The sequence below is a fragment of the Maylandia zebra genome, linkage group LG15 (assembly GCF_041146795.1).
Source record: "Maylandia zebra isolate NMK-2024a linkage group LG15, Mzebra_GT3a, whole genome shotgun sequence".
NCBI lineage: Eukaryota > Metazoa > Chordata > Actinopteri > Cichliformes > Cichlidae > Maylandia > Maylandia zebra.
This window is the reverse complement of record NC_135181.1, coordinates 40,357,411-40,381,062: the sequence shown is the minus strand read 5'-3', so window position 1 is coordinate 40,381,062 and position 23,652 is coordinate 40,357,411. Positions and strand designations below refer to the sequence as shown.

The following is a 23,652-nucleotide window of genomic DNA, read 5'->3' as shown; positions in this document are numbered from 1 at the left end:
ACCAGGATGGACCAGGTGTATGTTTGCATATATGTGGTCAGAGCAGGTCACATTTTTAAAGCTTTTAACACACAAGCAGCATTTACAGAGAAGCAGGATGCTGCATGTCTTCTCGGGCATTTCACGGTCCAACAGAAAATGTGTCCAACAATTAGACTCAGCCCTTTGATGTCCATGAGTAGGTCATGTTACAATAAAGAGTGGAAATGATACTTTTAAGGGAAATTTGAGCTGTTGTTGAAGATTTAACAGTTGCCAGGGCATTGTAAAGTCAATCTCAGCAAGTCCACAAACAGCTGAAGTATCTTGGATAACAGACGATCATTCCCATCTGACCAGGAAAAGAGTTTTATTTTCTCAAAGCTGGAACTTTCGCCTGCAGGCTTCCATCTCATGACGCTGAAATCAAAAAAAGATATTTAAGCTTGTGTGACAAAAACATTTCTTTTAATCTTCCACAATTAAATGTTGAACTAGACTGTAATAACACGACTGGCAAAGTAGAAACTAACAGCAAATAGGTTGCTTAAAGGCAAATGTGCACGTGGCTTGATGACAGTTTTACTGCAAAAACAACCATCTGTGAGGATGACTCACCTTCATCACCCACTCGTACTCTCCGTACTTTGAGTCGAACGTGCCTTTTTGTAGAGATCGGAGTTTGAGGGTGAAGCGTGGTCCCAGCTCCTGAATACCAACTTTCTTCTCATTCTTGAAGATGTACCTTTCACAGATATTTTTAGAGATTTATTTAGCCTTCTAAATGTAAGATTTAAAACAGACGCATGTGTTAGTGTAGAAGGTTGAAAAATATTTACCTGTGAAATCTGAAAAAGATGAAGTCTCGCTGGTTGTGGAAGGTGGCGACCTGTCTGCCAACGAAGTGTGGCTCTTGTGGGAAAAGAGCTGCGAACAGACGGCCGATGGTGTGCCCCAAACGAGTGGTGAAATTGTTGAGGATCACCTCTGGGTAGTGTTCAGTTGGATTTTTGCCTCGTCTCTGTGGGACAAAGAAAAGGAGCCAGATGATCTCAAATGACTAAACTTCAAGAAAGCGTGTCCCAGTGTTTGGAGTAACATACAGAAGCAAAGAGGAAATACCCCCTCGTTCAGTTTCACCTCTTCAACCTATTAAGTATAAAACATGATAAAAATAACTTAGACTGTACCAGGTTGTAAAGTTATTTTAATATAACCTCAAATGAACAACACACGTCATAATACAATGTGTTGGTTTTTTTCTTTTTAAAGAAACCAAAATGCAGAAGCAGTGTGTGAAACACCGCGTGCACCACATGATTCAGTGTCTTTTAGCAGCAGCAACATGAGGTATGTATTTCTACATGACTTTATGAGTCTCACATCATTGTGGAGTTCATACTTGTTCAGTCTTTTTCTAACTGGACTGTTTTGGACTTCAAATGTTTTACTAACCGAGGCCTGCAGTCTGAAATGTAGCTTTTGGCTTTTTTGCAGTGAGTCTGAGCATCGCACAGTCTGACCTTGCAGTGAATTTGCTGCGATGTCACTTTCCTGGGAAGACTTTGAACCGTGCTGAACGTTTCTATTTGTGAATAATCTTTCTCACAGCAGAATGACGGACTTGTATAGTCCTTCCAAAAGTCTCGGGCAGCAACAATTTCTTCTTTAAGGTCACTGTTGATGTGTTTTGGCATTGTGTTAACACACATCTAAATGCTTCTCCTTTTATAGGAGTGCCCACGCTGACTATTGATCAGTTAATCAAGTGCATTTTATCAGCTGCACCTGCCTGCAGGTAACTTAACCCCTGTACAAACAGTACACGGAGTAATATTACGTGCTGTTCTTCATCTGAGATTTTATCTCCTGCTGAAGACCAGATTAAATTTTTACTATGTCCTGATGTAAAACCTCAGAATTGAAAGAGGGTGTACTTTCCTTTTCACGTGTTTATAGTATAGGTGAGAAAGTAGGATCATTTTGAAAAAGAGTTTGGACTTATCATCTTGCCTTCATCTCCTTGCGTAGTCGAACACTGCTGACTTTGAAGTGTGCAGTCGGCCCGTCAGGTAAGTGACAGAGAACCATGCCATCTTTAATTAATGGTTAAGGATCTCGGCATTAGAAAACAGCTGAGTGCATCAAAGATTTCCATGGTTTGTGCAACTTTCATAATTATCAGCAGTATTTGGTCAAAATGAGACTTTTGACCAAAGAAAGAACTAGAGCTTGCACAGCTGCCTTTAAGGATACTGGGCACTTGTCGATCCTCATTGATGACCATGAGATAGGTGAAGTTCCTGGCGACGCACTGCGGTATGATCCTCTTCAGGGCCAAACCTCTTCTGTAGTACACGTGGGCATTTGGGATGACTGTGGCCAGCTGCTCGCAAAACCTCACCGTCCTCTGCAAGACACAAATCAGATAATGTGGCACAAATCACTGTGCGTTCAACACTTGAGGTGGAAGAGTGGTTAGCACCAAGAAGGCTGCCAACTATTATTAACTACTATGACAGTAAATCCTATTTTAGTGCAGAAATTAAACTGTAACAACAAAACCAGCTTCAAACACTTACACAAAAGCTAAAAGTAAGCTTGTAGCTTCTGTTCTGCTCGATTTTGTAACAAAGTCAAGAATATTCAAATATGTAAAGAGATTTTTAGAAAATTCTTTGTTCTGCATAATATTCAAATGATCCAAAATTTACCAGCAAATTATAATTTTTCAGATTCTGCATATTTAATGATAAAAGAATAATAAAAATGACTGTAATGACAGCAGGAGCCCTCACCCCTCTGGGCCTGTCTGATGTTGTGATGAGCACTTTAGGATTTGTCAGCCCGTTGAAGTAGGCGGAGAATTCATCAGTCCCCTCGTCAAAAGCAATCTGTATATAACGTACACAAACATATGCAACTTAATCCAAATTCAGAAATAAAGATAACAATAATCTGATGAAGCCCAGTTCATACCTCCTCATCCTCTGGGTCGACTGTTGTCTCGTCATACACCCTCTGGTTTTCTATTGTTTTGGGGACCTCCTTTGGTGGTGCCTACATTGGAGACAGAATAAAATAAAGTACAAATAATAAATATTACAGCTGTTGCCTTATTTTATCCTTTCACTCTCTGTCACTGCTGTCTAAGCATAGAAGCCCAGATCTCCCTCTTTCCTGCCATCTCCTCAAATTCTTCCGGGGGGACACAGAGGCATTCCCAAGCCAAAACATAATCTATCCAGCATATCCTGGGTCTGCCCCCCAGCCCCTCCCAGTAGGACATGCTTCACCAACTGCTTCCTTTTAATTTGGAGGACTAGTGGCTCTAATCTGAGCCCCTCTTTACCATCAAATCCCCACGACAGCAATTTATTGGTAGAATTAACACATCCATCATAAAACACAGTCATAAGTGAAGAACAAACAAAGAGAAGACTCACCTTATCACCTAAAGCTTCACGTTCTTTTCTTCTCTTTTTCCTCAGCTGCATCTTTTGCTGAAATACAAATTTAGAAGTTAATAGATCTTCAAGGAGGTTTTCAAAGTTAATAAAGTGATTTATCGATTACTCCTGCTAGAACTGATCTGGATAAGCAGTGATGTTTTAAATAAAATTATAGATGTACCTTTTTCTGTGTGTCACAACTAGTAAACCTGGCCATTTGTTACCTCACATAAAATTTATTGTGATTCCATACAAGTATCATCAGAAGATGCACCGGATTATAACATAAATAACAGTATTTAAAAAAACTAAAAACTCTAAAGGCCTCACAATACTGACACAAAATAAATAGGTAACTAGATATTTACCAGCCTACTCTTAAGTTATTAACATTAACAGGTGTGCTTAATATTTATGGATGCAATGATTATGGTCCAACTTTAATATCAGCAAATGCTGATCCTAATGATTTTTGTTTGGCTGTTTTCCCTCATAAATAGAAGAACAAGAAGACCCACCCTGACTATACTTCACTTTAATGAAATATGGTGAGTGGTGAGTTAAGCAGCACATAAGGAGTCAGAGTCTAAATAAACTGGACCCAAGCAAAACAAGCAGCCTAACGACAGACGTAACATGTTGACGTTTAATGAAAAAACACGTGCTAAAACGAGACATTGATATTTTTATGTTGATCACTGTATTCTATTGTATTCTCTTACATTAACAGTTCTACTGAAACACACTGGAGTTTTGCTCACGTAAAACGGTGCCGTTTTAACGCCCCGCTGTACCTAATAAACTGGCACGTGAGTGTCCCAAGTACCGGAAGCTCCCCCCATTACCAGCCATGACCCAGTATCGGTACCTTTCTCTTCTCCTGCTTGAGTTTCATGAACATGAAGTGTCTTCGCTGTTTATTCTTGATTTCTGACACACTGAAGGCGGGAGGAAAGGCAACAGCCAGCTCGCTCTTCACCATCTTCTTCTCCTCCCCCGCGCTGCCTTCCCCATCAACCTCCGCGCTCTTCTTCTTCGCTTTCTTGCCCTTCTTCCCTTTGCCGTCCTGACTTGTTGAGACCTCTGTAATGTCCATCTTGTATCTGCTGTCTGTTTTGGCTTGTTTCTCACGTGTGTGTACTGGAAGCAGCAGCCCCGTTCGCGTATTCACTTCCGGTGGGACAGGAAGTGGCCGAATGAAGACTCGGTGAAGAACAAGTGTGACCTCTAGTGGTGAGGAGGAGACAGAGTCCCACTGTAAAGTAGGGAAATAGAGCAGAACCTAAATACAGCCGTTTTTTGCAATACCCCAGCTTTATGTAATGTTCTGTCATAAACCCTCCTGATACTCGTCCTCCGACTCCACCCTGCCTACACGCTCTCAATTTCACCTCTCCTGTGCACTGTCCATGGCTTTTTTTGACCCCAGTTATTCAAACCTCTAGTCCTATCATCTTCACTGTTAACACCCGTCTCTGTCTGGCTACTACTGGCTATCACTCCTCTGCTCTCCAGAACATACCCCCACCTCTCCAGGCTTTCATCCATCTACTTCATACTCTCACTGCAGAACACAATGTCATCTGTGAGCATCACAGTCTACAGAGACTCCTGCCTGACCTCACCTGGCCATCCATCCATCCCCACTGCAAACAAGAAGATGCTCGGAGACGATCCCTGACGTAATCCAAACCCTTGCTTCAGAATCAGAATCAGAATCAGAAAGGGTTTTATTGCCAAATGTTGAGCAGGTTTGCAACATTAGGAAATTGCTGCGGTGCACAGCGCAGCAATGTGCACCGTTTCTCGGTGCTCCTCGGTGGTGCTCCACCGTTCCTCGGTGCTCCACTGTTCCTCGGTGTTCCTCATACAGTATCACACCAGATCATATGCTTTCTACAGATTCACAAAAACATCACATGGCTCTTTCTACACACTTCATCCTCAGCACTCTCAAACCAAACATTTAATCTGTAGCTCTCTTTCTCAACATGAAGCCATGCTGCTGTTCCTTCAAGAACTCTTTCTCGTATCTTCTGATATGGCTCATGATCTTTATACCTTTGTAGTTGCTACGTCTCCACACATCACTGTTGTTTCTTGGAAAGCTGTTATAAATGACTTGTTGACCTATAATCTGTCAACCATATCTCTTATGAATGATATCAAGTCATTTAGAGCCAGAAAAAAACCTTCCTTAAAGGAGTTGGAAGCTGTAATCAGTGTAATCTGTAATCTTTTTTATCCAGGTAAAAAGTCTCATTGAGATTAAAAATGTATTTTTTCAGGAGTGAACTGGCCAACAAGGCAGGAGAAGTCACAACATATATAAACTCACAATCCTGTAAAGACAATTTAAGTGGCTAAAAAAGACTGAATTGATTTTTTTTTGTTAGAGCAGGTAGAGGCTTAAAAATAAATAATAACATACTCTACTATGTTTTTCTGCTTCTTTAAATAAACCCATACATTTGAAAATTCATAGATAACAATAATTATATTTTAGCATCAGAAATATAATTTCAGTTAAAGATCTAGCTCATAGTTAATCATTACAGAAACATACAAATGTTTTTGTAATTACAAAAACTCTTAATTTAGGGAAGCTGTGGCATAAACCTTACATTAGGTGGGGGCACAAATAAGAACTGCTGCAAATGCCAGATATGGCTCGATGGCACGCCAGTAAATGAGGGCATCTAAACTGAAAGCTCAAAACCGGTGAAATGACAGTGAAACTGTGCCTGTTCATATCAGTGATGAAGGTCTAACCATCACCTTCAGGACTAAAGGAGGAAGAGGAGGCTGTGATCATTTGACAGCTTAAATACAATTAAACAAAGCCAGAAAGAGACAACACGAGTTTATCTGCACCAGGAACCACAGAAGTGATCATTAACACATCAGCACATTTAATTTGAGCATTTTCTTTAGTGTTTCTCAGTGAAAATGAGTGAACACAAAGTTGCATTTATGAGGAATAATATTATATTTGTGATTCAACAAATACAATATTACAATATTTGTCCTACATCTTTAATCACCTGCCTAAAAATTGAGATTATACTATATGGATATAATAGCACAGTTTATAATAATTATAGTAATGTAGGTCTTTAAAATTAAGCATGATAGTGTGACATGTGGTGTGAACAGGAAGCTGTGGTGTGGGCAAGGACTGATCATGTTATTTTAAAAAGCCACTTCCTGGAGCGTTAACATTAAAAAATGCAATTAAGACACTTTATGGTAAACTTCAGAAATAAGACCTTCCATTATTTTTGTCAGTTTTTGCACTGTTAAAAAAAGAAATGTTTTTCTTTTGTTTACCTCAGCTCCAATGACAAGGTGTTTTGCATTTAACACACCGCATCACAAAAATGAACAAGCTGGAAAGATTCTGGAAATTAATCTACAGGTGCAACATTTTGGTGCCACAGAAACAGCTGAAAGCTGAAAACCTGTTGCAAGCAGACGCTGCCAAAGAGGACAAGAACTGCATTTTTACATAGGAGGCGAGTGGAAGTTGCTCAGTGTCAAAAACCAAAAAATATAAATGAAAAAGTAGAAAATAGACATGCACAGACAAGCAAAGCCACAAACACCGTACTATCTGGCATTCCTCCTGTCCTTCCACTGGAACGTCAACATGCAGGGTTCAGGGTGTACAAAAGGCTTTTCAATGTGTGGAGCTGCAGCAAGAGCTTGGTTTGCACAGCTGGCAATAAGTTCCAAGTGAGCATTAAATCATTCACATTTAATTCATTTAGTTTGAAGTAACGGTGCACGGAGGACACTGCAGAGGACCCTGAGGTCGAAACTGTTTTTCTACCAGATACAGAAGTTTGTGTAATAAAATCAAGTTTTTAATAGTCCATCGATTTTTCTTAATAATGATAATGCCTTTATTTATATAGCACCTATCAAAACAAAGTTACAAAGCGCTTCACAGGACATGATAGGAAATAAAAACAAAACTTAATAAGAGATTAAAAAAATGAAACAACATGATCGAGACATTTAAAAACTCTGATTGCTGCATTTTGGTCCAGTCGTGCGAACAATGAAGGGACAAAAGCAGGCACTCTGTAACCATCTCTGGATTTCTTTTAGAAACAAACTGAACCTAAAGCTGCACGAGTCAAGACTGGACAGCTGAGCTGATGTGCTTATTTAAACGGAGGTTTTTATAATATTGGTCCAACACTCGGGTTGTTCCTTCACAGCTCTCGTCTACCAACAGAGCGTGGATCTTTACATGGTTCAAAACTGCGTATCAGTCCATAGAAAGCCATCCCAACTACTCTGTCATTAGTGCATATTGCTCCTCCACCTCTTTTCATCTGACTCTCCTCTCGGTTCATATCAGCGATGCAGATCCAGTCACCGTCTGCAGTCACGCACCACTTTGAGTGATCCACAGTATCACTGAAGGCCTCCCTGTTTGGAAGCTTTACTTCTTTCACGTTGTACACATGGTTAGGGATGCTTGAACTGCAGTTAGAAGGCAGACCGCGATTGTGGTGCATCTTTCCCCAGCTCTTAACATACAGATTCCCCCTAATGTTTTTTGTAACAAGACCAGAGTAAAGATCTGCAATAGTATGGAAAACAAAACAGGAAAACAACACTATTAAGAGTGCGCTCTGCCCGTACTGTGGAGAGTACAGTGTGTTTTACTGTCAATCTACAGGGTCTTATGTTTGTGATCAATACAACATGAATTCATCCCTCCTGAAATATGTCTTCTTTCTGAAAACACTTACCATCACCAAAGCGTGTGTATTTTGCAAAGCTGATGAAGTTACGGCCGCGTGAAGAAGTCAGCGTCGCCTGACTAAACCAGGGTTCCTTTTTCGGGTAGCAGTCTCGCTGTGCCACACACCGCAGCTCATTGTGAAAGGTTGTTGGGATTTCAGAGTCATACGAATAAGCATGGATGTACTTGAGCTGCACTCCTAAGAATTCAGATACAAGTTGTTAAAGTGCACTTTCACTAGTTCTACGAAACTGATTTGAGCTGTTTACCTGTTGACATACCTATTTCTTTGAACTGCTTATACGGGTAAGTCACGCACATAAATGCTTGAGCGTTTGCATTTCCATTATCAGGCCAGAAGGCTTTACTGCGATATACTGGAAATTTGGGTGTACTGTGTGAAAGCCAAACTCCAGACGTTTTGTCCAACAACACAACTCCTGTAGAAAGTCAGAAACACAAACTGAGCTTTGCTACATTTGGGTCTTTCAGACAGAGGACGCGTCAGCTGAGACAATGTTGTGCCCACCTTTACTGTGACCAAACGATGGAGGAGCAACATACGGCTTTGGAGGCTGGTCGCTGTAGAGCATGTATCCAAAGCCTTCGATCTGGATAGACGAGCAACACCACAACAACTCTGAAATGGTATTCAGATTATTCACTGTGCCATGCTAGTGAGACATATATCCTATAATACCTCACCTTTCTGTCATAGAAGTCAAAAAGAGGTCTCAGGGTGTTTGCGAGAGTGCCAGAATCACTGTTGATGTTCTCTTGGCTGAGTATCCATCCGTTGGTGCTCTCATCCATGTAAAAGTATGACAATCCAAGTTTATCCTCATTGGGACGCTTGTACAAAATATACCTAAAGAATGTAGATGAAGATGTTTTCTTATGCATTTACATTAAACCCATTGGCAGAAATTCAAAATGTCTACAAACCAGTCAACTTCGTCTCCTCTGTCATTCCTGCATTTTACCGCTGAGTCACACCCCTGAAAAAGGATCCCAACACTCAAGAGGAATCCCATCACACTGGTCTGAAACAGTCAAACATAACCGTTGCTAGAACCACAAAAACAGGAGGCTGTCTGCATTCAACAACACCGTCACAAAGCAGAAGGTCTTTAATACAGTGTAGCACAATTAAAGCCACCAGTGAACCTGCAGCTTCTGTTTAAACACTGATGAACTTTATCTGACTGACATAAACTTATGTCAGTTACGTCTTTACTTCTGCAAACCCTGCGAGCTACTTTAGACAGACGACTTAAGCTGCACCACTTACCACACATGTAACACGTCTCTGCTCACATCATTTACCAAACACAGCCTCCCAGCGTGGCAGCCTATGAAGTTACAAATTTTCCGTTTCTCCTTCTGACATTTCTGCCCCCCCAACACGCTTTAGTTTATAAAATGGTGAAAGATGTATCAGTTCATCACAGCGGCAATACAACTCAAGATCTACCTCAATCATTCAGTTTCGAGTAACACAATATAGACTCTAAACATCTCTAAATATGAACAGGGTTTACAGTCTTATCTGGAAAACTTGTCATCACGTGACCTAATCTGTGTTTGTTTTATGAACGCTGCATTATCAGGTTTTCTGTTGTGATCCCACACATCCTCACTTTCTTATTGTAGCTATATGTTGGACGCTATAAGTAAAGATCCTTGATGTAAACAATCTGTAAGTGTGTAAGACTTCTGCATTTCTGTCAAGCCACTTCCTCAGCTTACAAGAGGTCAGTCGTCCACTACTGAAAAATATATTTGCAAGTCAAACACACCATGGACATTGTATTATAATGCCAATAATGCCAAATCATGCAGCAGTATAAAATAGTTTGTTGCATTTTATAATAGCATGCTTATTGGTGGGTGTAATCTAGGGTCATGATAAATGCATCAATACTAGTTTCATGTGGTAATATTCTGTTCACATTGTGTTTGATAAGCTATGACACACGGTACTCATGTACTGTGTTTTTATACACAGGATAACTCTGCATTTACTTTGTGTTCAGCCTGTTTATGTAAATAGATCATCTCAGTATTATGCAACACACCCGGGTCAGTTGTTATTATTTGTAGAATATATTTTGAAATATGTAAACATTTACTTACATATCTACTTGTTTCCATTTTCCTTCTCAGTGAGCTTTAGATGTGTTTCACAAAGCTGCTTTGTCACATCTAACTGAAACCGTCACCCATATCTGCATTCGATGTGTCAGCAACAACTTCCTTGTTGCTCAAAGCCGTCACCATAGATCTTCCTTTTTTGTTTTTTACAATGTTGCCATGCCTGTTTTGACCAGGTGACGCTGTCACGAGGCTTTGTGCCGTCTGAGCCCTGCATGTTCCAGTTTGACTTGCTTTTTGAAAGAATATATATGTGACTTTGTTTTTCTTATGTTTCTGAGAAAGTGTAGTCATTGTGAAACTGATGCATGGTTTAGCACAATCTCAATTACTGCAACCACATGGCAACATTTTAAGCATCCAGATCCTCAATCAGTTAACAAAATTGTTTGCTGCGCTCTTAGAACCAGTTTTCTCATGCACATAGTGTACATGTAGAAATATGTCAGAGTCAGGTGAAAAAGAAAGTTCAGTTCAAGTAAAAAACGGACTTAGACCCTTAGCTTGTCTTATCATTACATAAATACAATTTGAGATGAACAAGAACATTTTTTATTGAACTAAAACAAAACCAGAATTCGGAAACAGCGTGCAAAAAAAATAATTCTCCACCTTTACCAGCAATAAGTTGACATAATCATTTTCTGTATGACTTTATCAGTCTTTCACGTCACTGTGGAGTCATTTTAACCCACTTTTCTTTACAACATTTCCTCAGTTCACTGAGGTTTGTGGGCATTTGTTGCACAGCTTTCTCAAAGTCACGCCACAGTATTTCAGTCAGGTTGACTGCCTGGATTGAGATTTGGCCACCGTGATTTATTTATTTATTTTTACACTCATTCTGTTCTTGATTTGCTGCTTTGAATATGGTTGTTGTCCTGTTGCATCACCCGATCTCAACCTAGTCCAAGCTGTCAGGCAGACGACCTCAGACCTTCATCGTCCACTCGGTGACTGGAAGAAGCCCAGATCCTGTCATCACCTGTCTACCTCCATGCTTGATAGGTGACATGATCTGTTTGTGCTGATATGCTATGTTTGGTTTTTGCCAAAAATGGCGCTGTGCATTATGGACAAACATGTCCACTTTGGCCTTGTCTGTCCAAAGGACACTGTTCTAGAAGTCTTGTGGTTTATTCAGAGGCAACATTGTAAAGCTAAGCTGTTCAGTTCAGAGAGAAAAGGCTTTTTCTTTTTCTAAGCAACAAAACGACTGAATGTATAACTTGTATTCATGGCTTGCTGAGCAAGCACGGCTTGTTTTCTAACTGTGCTGCCATGAACTTTAAAAATCTGCCATGGTAACCGAGGCCTGTAGAGCAGGAGATGTAGCTCACGAGTGTTTTGCAGTTTCTCTGCGCACTGAACAGTCTGACCTTGGGGTGAATTTGCTTCGATATCCACTGTTGGGAAGATTGTCAGCTGTCTTAAACATTTTCCATTTTCTCACTGTATAATTTCTCATATCTCTTCCCAGATTGATGAGCAGAAACATTTGCTTCTCTATCATTGCTGATGTTTTCTTTCTTGCCATTATGTTACCTGATCTTACCTTCTTAACTCCTATGAAAGCATTGAGAGCATACTGAGTTCTTCATTTGCTGTTTCTGCATTTTGACTTAGTTTTCTTCACCTTTGTTCATTTGACACTGTATTAACTTAATTTTAAGACCTGCTGAGGACCAGATGTGTTTTTTAAATATGCCCCTGATAAACAAAAGCTTGTTGTTGAAAGAGGCTGTACTCTCCTTTTCACACGACTGTCTATAATACATATTACTTATTGCACTTTACTGGATTTTAGTTGTACTCTTTCTTCTCTACTGCCTGCTCTAGTTTGCATGAGTAGTATCGAATTGTAGATAGTCGGAAAATCATTTGAATGAATTGTATGAGTCACCTGGTCTGGCCAGTAGGTGACACTATTTACCCCAAACACTAAACGCACACACAGTTACAGGCCAAGTGCCTCTTCAGTGGAAATAGAAACTGAACAAACATGATGATGACTACTCCAGAGGCACCAAATAAAACAAAATAAAATAAAATAGATTCCATTAGACTACATGTACCTCAGTCTCACTGAGCAGTAGACCAGATTTTAATGTTGTCAGTCTTTATTATGTTGCACATCATACTACAACATATGGTTCCATATATTTATTGCAGAACTTATAAAACGTAAAAACAACTTCAAATATGTAGCATCATAACACAAGTGCACACACTGTGCTAAAATAATATGAATACAAACACCCAAAGATTCAAAAGAAAATTACAAAACCTTTTATCTGTAGCACTAATAGTGTTATAGTTTCATCTCTGCTGGATGAAAGGAAGCGACATAGATCAATGATTTTGTCTCTTGCTCCTTTTGTAAAAGGAACAAGACATTGTGCAGACATTGTGCAGACATGGTTGTTTAAACACACAGCCGCTGACATCTCCTGAAACAATGTGCGGCTGTGATCTACAGTCTTACTAACCTTATTTCTGTTTTGTTTTATTGAATTGAAAGTATTATTTTTTTAAATCTATTTATACTTGTGGGCTGCTGGTTCCATACAGCTGCTTTAACTCAAACAAAGGTGGATAACTAAGTGTATCCACCACATAATTAACATGCAGTCACTGCTATTTTTCAAAAGCTTATTCACCAGTTTAAATTGTAAATACATTATTATTGGTGGCAGCAGATGGCCCCGCCCCTCCCTGAGCCTGGTTCTGCTGGAGGTTTCTTCCTGTTAAAAGGGAGTTTTTCCTTCCCACTGTCGCCAAAGTGCTTGATCATAAGGTGTCATATGATTGTTGTATGTATTGTTGTAGGGTCGACCTTACAATATAAAGCACCTTCGGGTGACTGTTGTTGTGATTTGGAGCTGTATATATAAAACTGAATTCAATTATACACATACATTATTATATGTGAGTCTCTATGTTACTTCTACATAGCAGTCAACCCTGGAGACAGAATCATAGTGTCTCGCTCTGCCACTGTCAGCCAGTGTCACACTGATTCTTAATCACTTTGCTTTTCCTTCTCAATTAGCACTGAATGTACCAATCCACCACCTGCCTGAAGGCCTTATAAATCAAAGGGTTGGAGGAACAGATCAGACCGCCACCTCGCCACAGCTGGCCCATCTCTCTGTTCAGGTCTCCCAGGCAGGTCACCTGGTCCTCATAAAGTCGTGACACGCACCACTTTGAGTGGTCGTAGTGCGAATAAAACAGGATTGATCTGGGAAGCTGGATTTTCTTAATGTTCATGGTGTGTTTGGCCAGTGAGCAGTTGGAGGGCAGGTCATGACCTTGTCTCTGCCAGGACTCCACTAAAAGGTCGGCGCCCAGTTCCTGAGCCACCCAGCCTGTGTAGATATCTGAATGAAAGCCAACAGAAAAACATGTCAGGTACTAGAGTAGTCTGTACTCGAATCATTGTGCTAAATGAAACGTATAATGTTTTTATACCATTAAATAGCATTTTTCAAGTTGTTTTGGCAATTTGCCAAATGATATGAGAATAAAGGAAATGCAAACGTGATAAGCTCACACTTCCTTTTGCATTATGTATGATTATGGTAAAATAAATACATTGTGAGCTCTGTGTTGTTTTCATGCATAAATAAACCTTTGTGTGGATAATTATTCTCTCTAAATAATAAAAATATACATATACACAAACTGAGAAACAAAATACTGCATGTAACTAAGATCCAAAAGTCAAAGCAGCTGTGAGTATACTTTGAAAGCCCCGGCTGGGACGTGATAATGCACGTCACTGTGCAGCGACGATAGCGTGTCTGCGCCTGATAATCAGTGACTGTGGTCGACGAGTGAAATGTGCAAACATGGCAGCAGGCTACAGGAAAGAAGTCTGCTCTTCTAAAATGTACACGATGAGCAAGTAAATGCCTAAAAGTTTAAAAAAGGGCATGCGGGGTATCTTACCATCCACAAAGTTTTCAGATTTAGCAAAACTGACAAACTTTTCCCCTCCAGCTGAAAAAAGCTGCTCCATTCTCTTATTGGAGGACAGCTGTGGTTTGGAGTCCGCACATAACTGGGCCAGCTGTGGCAGGTCAGCCGAGAATGCAGCAGGAACAGAGCAGTTATAGAAACGTGGGTAAAGGTAGACCAACTGCTTTGCTGGAGATTGAAGAGGAGAGAAATAAGAGATGATGTATATTAGATCAGAATCAGAATCAGAATCAGAATACTTTATTGATCCCTGGGGGAAATTATTTTTTGTTACAGTGCTCCATTTTAAACCAACATTAAGACAAGACAGACAATACGCTAACTAAGAATAGTACAATATATACATATATATACATACATACATACATAAGTCACTTATAAATAAATAGTTGGAAAAAAAACATGTGTAGTTGTAGCAGCAAACAGTGTGTTAAGTGGATGCGTTGTACAGGGAGATGGCCACAGGCAGGAATGATTTCCTGTGTCGTTCAGTGGTGCTTTTCGGTAATCTCAGTCTCTCACTGAACGAGCTCCTGTGACTGACCAACATGTCATGGAGTGGGTGGGAGGTGTTATCCAACATTGTCTTTATCTTGGACAGCATCCGCCTCTCCGACACCACCTTGAGGGAGTCCAGCTCCATCCCCACAACATTGCTGGCCTTACGGATCAGTTTATTAAGTCTGTTGGCATCTGCGACCCTCAGCCTGCTCCCCCAGCATGCAACAGCATAGAGGATCGCACTGGCCACAACAGACTCATAGAAAATCCTCAGAATTTTCTGGCAGATGTTGAAGGACCTCAGTCGCCTCAAAAAATAGAGACGACTCTGGCCCTTCCTGTAAAGTGCTGTGGTGTTTTTAGCCCAGTCCAGTTTATTGTCAATGTGTACTCCAAGGTATTTATAGTCCTCCACAATGTCAACACTGACCCCCTGGATTGAAACAGGGGTCAAGTGTTTCCTGGTCTTCCTGAAGTCCACGATCAGTTCCTTGGTCTTTGCCACGTTGAGCTGCAGATGATTCTGCTCACACCACGTGACAAAGGAGTCGACCACAGCCCGGTACTCTGTCTCATCATCCCTGCTGATGCATCCAACCTGCTGATGGTCGTATAGCGAGAGTATTCCTTACAGCCGCAATGAGCATTTACGATAATGACACTGATGTTGATTCTTTACTGTTAGTCTCATCAAGTTTATTAATTAAATTCTTGGCAAATATCGAATTTTCGCATTCAAGGCTTTTCATATAGCAGATATTACATTTAGCTAAATTAAATGTCCTCCAGTCTTTCTTTGTAAGCACTTTGTTGACACATTAACTTGGTAAAATGTGAAAAAATTGATTATTAATAAAAAACATAGTAATTCAAATAAAATACTATTATAGTGAAACTGTTATGATCACCACAGAAACACAGAATAATTCCGAGTAGCTGAACACGTGTGAGGAAATCCCCTAAAGTTTCCCTCAGACACGCTTCGTAGCAAAAACAATTTCACAGGTTCATTATAATACTTGTGTGCAATGTGGGGTTTCCAAACAAAAGAAACAAATCACCTTATTAATAACCTTAAAATTTCATTTTACACATTTGCTCAGTGAGAAATCCAGAAAAAAGCAGAGCAGCATAAAAACTCCAAATAATTTAAAACTCTGCGCACATTTAAAATGATTTTTGAATCTTTATGTACCGTTAAATGGGGAGACGTGTATAAAACTGCCTGTAATTCAACAATTGAACAAACAGTTCATCACCTTGAATTAAAGCTGAAAGTCTGGATTTCACATCTTGATTCAAATTACATCGTGATCGTGAACGGAGGCAAAATTACAAAAATTCTCTTATTGTCCAGATGTTTATGGGCCTAACTGTGTGTATGCATGTAAAAGAAAAAAGCTGATGATTGCTTTGCATTAAACCAGGGGTGCTGAATATAAGGCTCGGGGTCCAGAATCGGCCCAGCCGAGTCCGGCCCACCATTAGGCTGTGGAAAATGTGAAGGAGTGCATAATTTTGAACATTTACCAGGATTTTACAGTATTTCCTGTTGGTAAAGAATCTCCCTCATTCATACGACACCAAAGTAATTAAGTAATAGATCAACTATTAAAAGGTTTTTTTTACATATTTGTAGGTTTTTTTCAGTGGGTTCACAGAAAAAAAGGAGATTTTCGCTCTGTGCTTCATGAGAGCTCACCTATATGAAGAAACTGTTGGTACTGGTAGGTCACACACAGTGCAGTCTGGCCATTGACTTTGCCAGACGACGGGTATAGGTACCCTTTCTCGGGGAAGGAAGGGAAATGGGGAATGCTGTGCGACAACCAGAAACCTTGAGCGCGGTCAAAGAGCAGTGCTCCTGCAGGACACACACAAACATACGAAAGTTGGAATGATTACACACAGATACATGCGAACCAGCACGCAGATGCAGAAAGATTTCCATCAGTTGTGTTGCTGATAAGAGTCAAATGTGCAGTTGGAGCTATCGGACAGATGGTCTTTGCCCGTGTCCTCCCCCTACAACACCCTATTGCAGGCAGAGGAAACCTAAACCCTATTGATTTTTTCTTTTTCCAAAGCTTGACTAGCAGTCTGGAAATGCATCTGCCGGTAACTGTCACAGACACAAAACATGCTGTAACTTGCACTGTTGCATGGGGAATAGTTGTGCACTTGTACATGTAACATAGTGTGGCTACATATATACACAATAACTACCTTCAGGGATAGCTCAGTAGGTAAAGTGGTCGCCCCATGATCGGAAGGTCGGCGGTTCGAATCCACTTAACGGCTACCCTGAGGTACCCCTGAGCAAGGTACCGTCCCTACACACTGCTCCCCGGGCGCCTGCTTAGTGGGCTGCCCACTGCTTCACTGAGTGAATAGGTCAAATGCAGAGAAAAACAAGTAATTTCCCCATGGGGATCAATAAAGTATCCATTATTATTATTATTATTATTATTAAAGGTGGAAAATGTAAAACAGACTTTCCTGGACATTCCACCTTTACTTTGCACATGTGTCAACAGAGTGAAGAAAAACTATGGCAGTCATAGCGCTGCTATATTTTCTGCTGACAGTGAAAACTCTGGGAATAAAACCTGATCAATCTTGTTGCGTGGTCACAATAATGAATAAAAGTCTTGAGATGAAAAGAAGAGGAAAGAAGCAGATTTCTTCCTGCCGACTGTACCGTACCTTTAGTGTGTCCATATTTTTGAATGTATTTCAGGTCTGGTGGGGCGTCGTTATAGAGTGCATACACTGAGGTGTTTGACTGCCAAAAGACCCCCAAAACAACAACATTTGTTATTTTATACAAGTGAAAGTTATTTATGCAAGTTCTTTTATACAAGAAGAATAATTGAGAGGTGACATTAGGGACGCCCTGCAAAACCAAAGTGCTTATTACACCTTATTACACTTTGGCTTACGTTAATGGCAAATGGAATAAGGGACCAACTGAAAGAACAAAGAAGAAGAAGAAGAATGCCACAATAACCAGCTAATGGCTTCATTCTTATAGCAAAGATATTTCAGAGAAATGTTTGTTTTCTGTCTGCCTGGGGAAACTGAACTAAATATTTCCCTGACACCTAGTTTATTTGTCCTGATTACTTTAAGATCTTACATAAACTCCAGACTTACATACACTCCAAACTGGTAGTTTGTGTTGTTTCTGACTGTTCAGTGTCAACTCAGTTCCTCATATTAAATAAAAGAGTTCCTACTCAGCAAACTGGCACGAGCATTATCTCTGATAATTCCCATTAACAAACTAAAGTCTCACTCATCATATAAAAACCCACAAAAAGACGGAATAATCTCACCTTGTACTCTTTTCCCATGTAAAGCTGGTTCAGTGTGTTTGTTATGGCTCCTTGGCTGGAGTTAATCGTGTATTTACTCATTTCCCAGCCTTCTTTTGATGAATCCAAGTACATGTACTCCACCCCACTGCCGATGTCATCGATTCTGTATTTAGGCAGTTTGTAGACGATAAACCTTAGAAGGAAAGAGACAGAAAACCACGTGTCTTTTCTTGGGAAAATTGAAGGAATTAATCATCAGTATGAATATGGAGGCATTAATATTTAAAAATATCATATTAACTCACCAATCGACTGCCTCGCCTTCTTCATTTCTACATGAAATGTCAGCACCACAAACTGTGCAACACAAAAGCACAAAAATCTGTGAGGATAAACTAAAGCGTGAGATCATCCTGAGTGACTCTTGCAGCTGAAGTCAACACGGCAGCGACTGACGAAAGGGAAATCTGAAATCTGCTGCTTTCTGATTGTGAAACCAGCACATCTGCTTTTAGATGCAAAAATGGGAAGTCATAAGATGTTGTCACATGACGGGAAAATACTGAAATGACTCTGTCAGCAATTAAATGTTTCAGAATGTTTATAGATTTTTATTTTTTGCCAACCTTGACAGATCAGCTACTTTACTTGTCCTCGTATTATTTATATATGTACTGTATGTTAATGTTTTTTGTGTTGCTGATTTTTAATTATGCAAACTGCCCTCGTTACAGCATCAAGTACTGTTCACACCTGATTACTGTACTGGTCAGGTCTTAATTTTACAATGAAACCACATGTTGACTGTAAAAGGGGAAACGTCTCTTTGGTAAAACAACTCATAGTTGAAGTCTGACAAAGTCACATCTCTGAGCTCCTTTTTGTAATGTTTATAAGCCAAACTGGATTTCATAAGCTCATCCAGTTTATTGTTGAGGAAACTCTTTAAACATAGTCTTGGTAGCCGGGGATCGGTCTGCCAGGTGCTCCGCTCCTGGACGCCGCCCGGCACACAATGTACCTGACCCCTACGATGCCTCCTGCGGGTGGTGGGCCTGCAGGAAGATGGACCCATGTCCCTTTTTAGGGACTAAGTCCTGGCCACCAGATGCTCGCTCTCGGGCACCTTCCCTGGGCCTGGCTCCAGGGCAGGGTCCTGGTAACCCTAGGCGGGGTGAAGTGTTCTTCTCATAGGGGTCTTCTGAATCACTCTTTGTCTGGTCCCTCACCCAGGACCAATTTGCCATGGGAGACCCTACCAGGGAGCAGAAGCCCGTGGACAACATAGCCCCTGGGATTCCTGGGACACACAAACCCCTCCACTACGATAAGGTAGCAATTCACAGGGGGGTCTGCAGCACCGGGAGGAGGCCCCGGGGCAGACCCAGGACACGCTGGAGAGATCATATCTCTCGGCTGGCCTGGGAACGCCTTGGTGTTCCCCCGGACAAGCTGGAGGAGGTGGCTGGGGGGAGGGCGGTCTGGGCTTCTCTGCTTAGGCTGCTGCTCCCACAACCTGGCCCCGGATAAGTGGAAGACGATGGATGGATGGATCTTTAAATATATTCAAACGGTGAAGCAACTAAAGCATGTAGGAATAAACAGAAGAACTATTTTCCTCCTTAAGAACAAAACTATGTTTTTTTTTTTTTTTGTTTTTTTTCTTTTGACACGGGAGAGCTCTTCCTCCTCAGCGGCGAGAATGGAAGCGTCTGTCGAGTGGTGGTGGAGTTGCCAAAAGAGTTCTTTATGTTCTTTAATCGACGATTAAGCAGCAAGGCCTTGCTTGGATTCAGATATAGACATACTGTGGGACTTGTTGGGTTGTGCAATCGTATTTTCCATACAACGGTGTACAGATTATTGTTGTTTTATATAGGTAATGCATCGTGTATATTTAATTGCCCAGGGGGGTCAGGAATCCCTCGTTATATATCACTGCGTGTTTCAAAACGAACCAAAATGCCAAAAAAATAGTCATGATTGTTCTCTTTCCATGCAGTCTGGGAGTCAACTTTTGTTTTGCCCAGCATTTTCCTGGTGGTATTCAGGCTGTCATATGTACTGTATATACTGTAAAGGCATTCTTATTTGGCAAATAAATTGCTTTATTAATAATCTTCATGCTTACCTGGAACTGGCTTTACCTTCTTGTTTCTTTGAGTCTAACAGATACCACTGCAAAATCATGTTTATTTTTCTCCCCCTGAAGTGGATCTGTTATACATTTCTGTCATGTACACAGTGCTCACAGTATCGATACACTGTACTTATTTGAAGCTTGGGCTATGTACAAGTAATCAATGAAGGTTTAATAACTTCAAAAATTATTTTTTCCTTCTCTTGTGTGTTGCTAAAGTTTAATAAAGGGGGTTTTCATATAAAAGCAACCTTTTTGCTGCTTCCTCGGGAGCAGGGTCGCTCCGCAAGTTTAAATTGACGGTTTTGCACCAGATGCCCCTCCTGATACAAATCCCCTTGGGGTTGTCTTCAGCTGGAATCAAACCAGCAGCCTTTCACTTGTTAAATGTGTAAACAAGTCCATGTTATGTGGTCAGAAAATTTGGTTTTGTAAAATATTCCCACTACTCTGCAAGTTTGGAGGGTTTTAATTAAAAATGCCATTTTGGTTGTGAAATAAATTTTAATCTTGTGTTTATTCCTTCAGGAAAGCCAAACAGACTGTTTTGTATGGAAGCTCATTTCTGCCACAGAAACACATTTGAACAATAATTCCCAGGAAAGATTTTGATTCAAATATCTATATTTTGAGATAATTGACCTGAAATTTTAACTTGTCGATGCAAAATGTTTTTATTCAGTAGCAGAATAAAACTTCAGAGCTCTGTTTTCATTGACCAGAGTCCAGACGGTGACAGAGTAAAGTTTCACTAGATTGCCGTCGGTATTTTCAGAGAACGAAATTTTTCAAACTAAGCTGACGTTTCAGCCTTTTTCCCCCACATGAATGCCTGCTAACAGAAATATGAAAGCAGTTTCACACAACCAGTGAGTGAAAGTTAAACCTACTGTTCTCTCCAATAAGCAGGTAACCATTGTTAAATCTGCATTATACTCAGTCAGAGAGCGTGCATGAATGGATCTGAGATAATGTAATTTACTGGTTACAAGTTTGGTTACGGCAGAATTTTTTTAGGCCTGTATTGTTTTATTTTTGGCTTTGAAAGCTAAAGGGAACTGAATTTATAGTGGATTTTGGACTCTTTCAGCTTAGTTTTTTTTTTTTATTCATTATATGACATTTGTGTCAGGGGTGAGATTTAATAAGTTTAAAACATCTATTAAAATACAAACACTGTTTTCATAAATCTGGGGGGGCTCTGTTGACAAATTTGAATCTTGCAAAACTTTTGTGATTACAAACTAATGTTTTTGTTCTTTTCAACATCTGAATTTGGTATTAACAAAATAAAAACGCTGGCAAGCGAAGGAAGCGGTGCTCACAAGCACCAGGTTCAGATGTCAGGCGAGGGGCAACCAATCAGAAGAAAGTGGGCTTTTACTCTTTTCTGCCATAAAGACATCTGACAACCTCCCCCAGTACCCTAGACCGTCAGGGTTGACAATTCAGTATATAGATGTGGCTATCTACACATCTATCTGGAGTAATTTCCAGGTTTTTCCAAGGGTATACCTAGACCTGATGCGTAGCCAGTCATTTTGTTCTGGAAGCAGGTCAGACACCAGTTCGGGAAAGAGAAACAAGGGTGACCAGAAGAAGGTATCAGAGGGTGAAGAATTAAAATATGCAAGTCTTAAAGAGATGGCTTGTTTCGCACAGAGGATGAGCTGCATAAAGACCCAGTTTAAGATGCTTTTAAACTCATCCTCATCCTGTTTTTTTTTGTTTTGTTTTGTTTTTTTTTGTTTTTTGTTTTTTTTGCCTGTCCCGTTTGGCTCTTTTGCATCAGAATTGTTGTCTAAAGGCAAAGAAAGATGCCCAACGGATTTACTTTACCAAACTGACCATCCCGGCCTTGCCGTAATGGTCCATTTGATTCACCTTTTATTGTTTATTTTATTTTCACTTACTGAATACGGGACAGACTTGACTGGGGGAAAGAAGGGGAGAAAGAAAGAGGGAAAGAGAAACAGCTGAGAAGAGGGACGGGGGAGAAGGACAAAAAACAAAAACCAACAGAACGGGCAGAGAGAAAAAAAATGCATCTATCGATCACCTGGATCACCTGCTGAGAAAGAAAAAAGAAAGCAAGCAGAAGAGAACAAGAGTAATAGAATAAACAACATCACAATGATATATGGGAATATGACAGTAAATACCAAATATTAAACATTATTGTGCAGCACATAAGATCAACAGAACACAGTGTGCTTTGAGGTAGGAGCCAAAAAGGGTGTAGTTTGTGGGTGTGATCACCCGTGTGTACACCTGTGAGCATGGACGCGCTTGTTTTTTGTTTTTTTAAAAGGTTCCTTCATGTAATGATCTGCTAGAGGGTGTGGGGGGGCCACAGCCCCGTCCTCCAGGGCGTGAAGCAGGTGTGGAGGAGATCAAAACTCCAGACATCCAGAGGCCCCCAGAACACAAGAGACCAAAAGAGAACAAAACTATGTTAACGGGATCTTTAGTTCCTCAGTGGAAGCAGCTGACTGATCAGTCCTTTGCGCTGCGCACACGGTGCATAGAGCATCCTTCTATAAAGATATTCTTTTAAATTTAAAGCAAAGCACGTTCAGACAGAAAACATCCTGCATCAAAGTAACTGAATTTAAACTTTTAAACTTATCACTATTGTACATGTTGAGCTGAACCATCCAAACTTTCTTATTACTGAGGAAATGAAAAGACCCCTTCAAGGAGGCACAGATCTTGATACCAAGGCTGGTATTAGGTTTACTTCTAAATTACTTTTTCACTCTCCAACCCTACACGGGCAGGTTTGAAGAGCTTATTTCACTTAATTTCACTTAAAGGAAATCATCATTTAAAAACCTTATTTTTTATTTACTCTGATGATCTTTTTCTAATATTAAAATTTATGTGTGACATATGCAAAAGGAAGAAAAACAAAAAAAAACAATATGCTGTCCACACAATATACAGCGCATTTGCGTAAAAACAAAAAAAGCATAATGTAAATGTAATTCATAAAGGTGGAAACTCAAAACTGTTCTTTATATTTAGAAGAAAAAAGTTTATAGTCTTTATATGAGCATAGGGAGTGCAAACTACAGTGCTGTACAGACTCCTAATTTCAGATGTTTTTGCTTCATCTACTGCATCTCCGTTTATGTTTGCATGTGTTTCAATAAACCTGTTTCTTATTTTTCTGGCAAAATATAAAGAAATTAGGTGTCGGTCAAGATTGAACCTGACTGCAACAATGAATTCATGTGAAATGCACTCACATCTTTCTCTTTGTGGCTGTACATGTAAACAGTGTTTGTGCGTGCCTCTGCATTTCTCTGAGTGGAATACAGTGCATCACACAGTACAAATAAAAGAGGTTAAACTTCAGCT

General features: G+C 40.2%; 3 protein-coding genes across 3 annotated transcripts in view; all 3 read right to left on the bottom strand.

Moving 5' to 3' along the window:
* The window catches only part of rpf1 (ribosome production factor 1 homolog), a 4,816-nt gene extending 183 nt beyond the window's left edge, over positions 1-4,633 (bottom strand). The window contains exons 1-9 of the mRNA XM_004561505.2: positions 4,300-4,633; positions 3,426-3,482; positions 2,959-3,039; positions 2,778-2,873; positions 2,236-2,389; positions 1,993-2,075; positions 819-1,000; positions 598-724; positions 1-399 (exon numbers count right to left, since the gene is read on the bottom strand). The exon at positions 1-399 is cut by the window's left edge and continues 183 nt beyond it. Coding sequence (XP_004561562.2) covers positions 358-399; positions 598-724; positions 819-1,000; positions 1,993-2,075; positions 2,236-2,389; positions 2,778-2,873; positions 2,959-3,039; positions 3,426-3,482; positions 4,300-4,527 — 1,050 coding nt within the window. The 5' untranslated portion in view covers positions 4,528-4,633 and the 3' untranslated portion in view covers positions 1-357. The remainder of the gene's footprint in view (positions 400-597; positions 725-818; positions 1,001-1,992; positions 2,076-2,235; positions 2,390-2,777; positions 2,874-2,958; positions 3,040-3,425; positions 3,483-4,299) is intronic.
* A 1,818-nt stretch (positions 4,634-6,451) lies between these two features.
* Positions 6,452-10,482, bottom strand: LOC101475875 (deoxyribonuclease-2-alpha). Its single transcript, XM_004561502.4, has 7 exons — positions 10,327-10,482; positions 9,136-9,233; positions 8,896-9,058; positions 8,720-8,801; positions 8,472-8,630; positions 8,198-8,389; positions 6,452-8,025 (listed from the first exon to the last, which is right to left on the bottom strand). Exons 1-7 carry the CDS (start codon positions 10,342-10,344, stop codon positions 7,652-7,654), a joined length of 1,086 nt encoding a protein of 361 aa, XP_004561559.2. The 5' UTR covers positions 10,345-10,482; the 3' UTR covers positions 6,452-7,651.
* Positions 10,483-12,440: 1,958 nt separating this feature from the next.
* dnase2b (deoxyribonuclease II beta) lies at positions 12,441-18,634 on the bottom strand. Its single transcript, XM_004561501.2, has 6 exons — positions 18,455-18,634; positions 18,168-18,342; positions 17,536-17,614; positions 16,532-16,693; positions 14,299-14,496; positions 12,441-13,727 (listed from the first exon to the last, which is right to left on the bottom strand). The coding sequence occupies exons 1-6, from the start codon at positions 18,559-18,561 to the stop codon at positions 13,393-13,395; spliced, it is 1,056 nt and encodes a 351-aa protein (XP_004561558.1). The 5' UTR covers positions 18,562-18,634; the 3' UTR covers positions 12,441-13,392.
* Between the last annotated feature and the right edge of the window lie 5,018 nt (positions 18,635-23,652).

Bases quoted from the DNA above. Each gene is read 5' to 3' on its own strand.
- LOC101475875 (XM_004561502.4), bottom strand. The intron at 8,802-8,895 runs GTGAGGTATTAT...TCGTCTATCCAG, and splicing joins TTGACTTCTATGACAGAAAG to ATCGAAGGCTTTGGATACAT. The intron at 8,026-8,197 runs GTAAGTGTTTTC...ATACTATTGCAG, and splicing joins ATACACACGCTTTGGTGATG to ATCTTTACTCTGGTCTTGTT.
- dnase2b (XM_004561501.2), bottom strand. From the start codon at position 18,561: ATGATCTCACGCTTTAGTTTATCCTCACAGATTTTTGTGCTTTTGTGT. The intron at 14,497-16,531 runs GTGAGCTCTCAT...TTCAATCTCCAG, and splicing joins CCAACAGTTTCTTCATATAG to CAAAGCAGTTGGTCTACCTT. The intron at 13,728-14,298 runs GTAAGATACCCC...GCTTTCATTCAG, and splicing joins ATCTGAAAACTTTGTGGATG to ATATCTACACAGGCTGGGTG.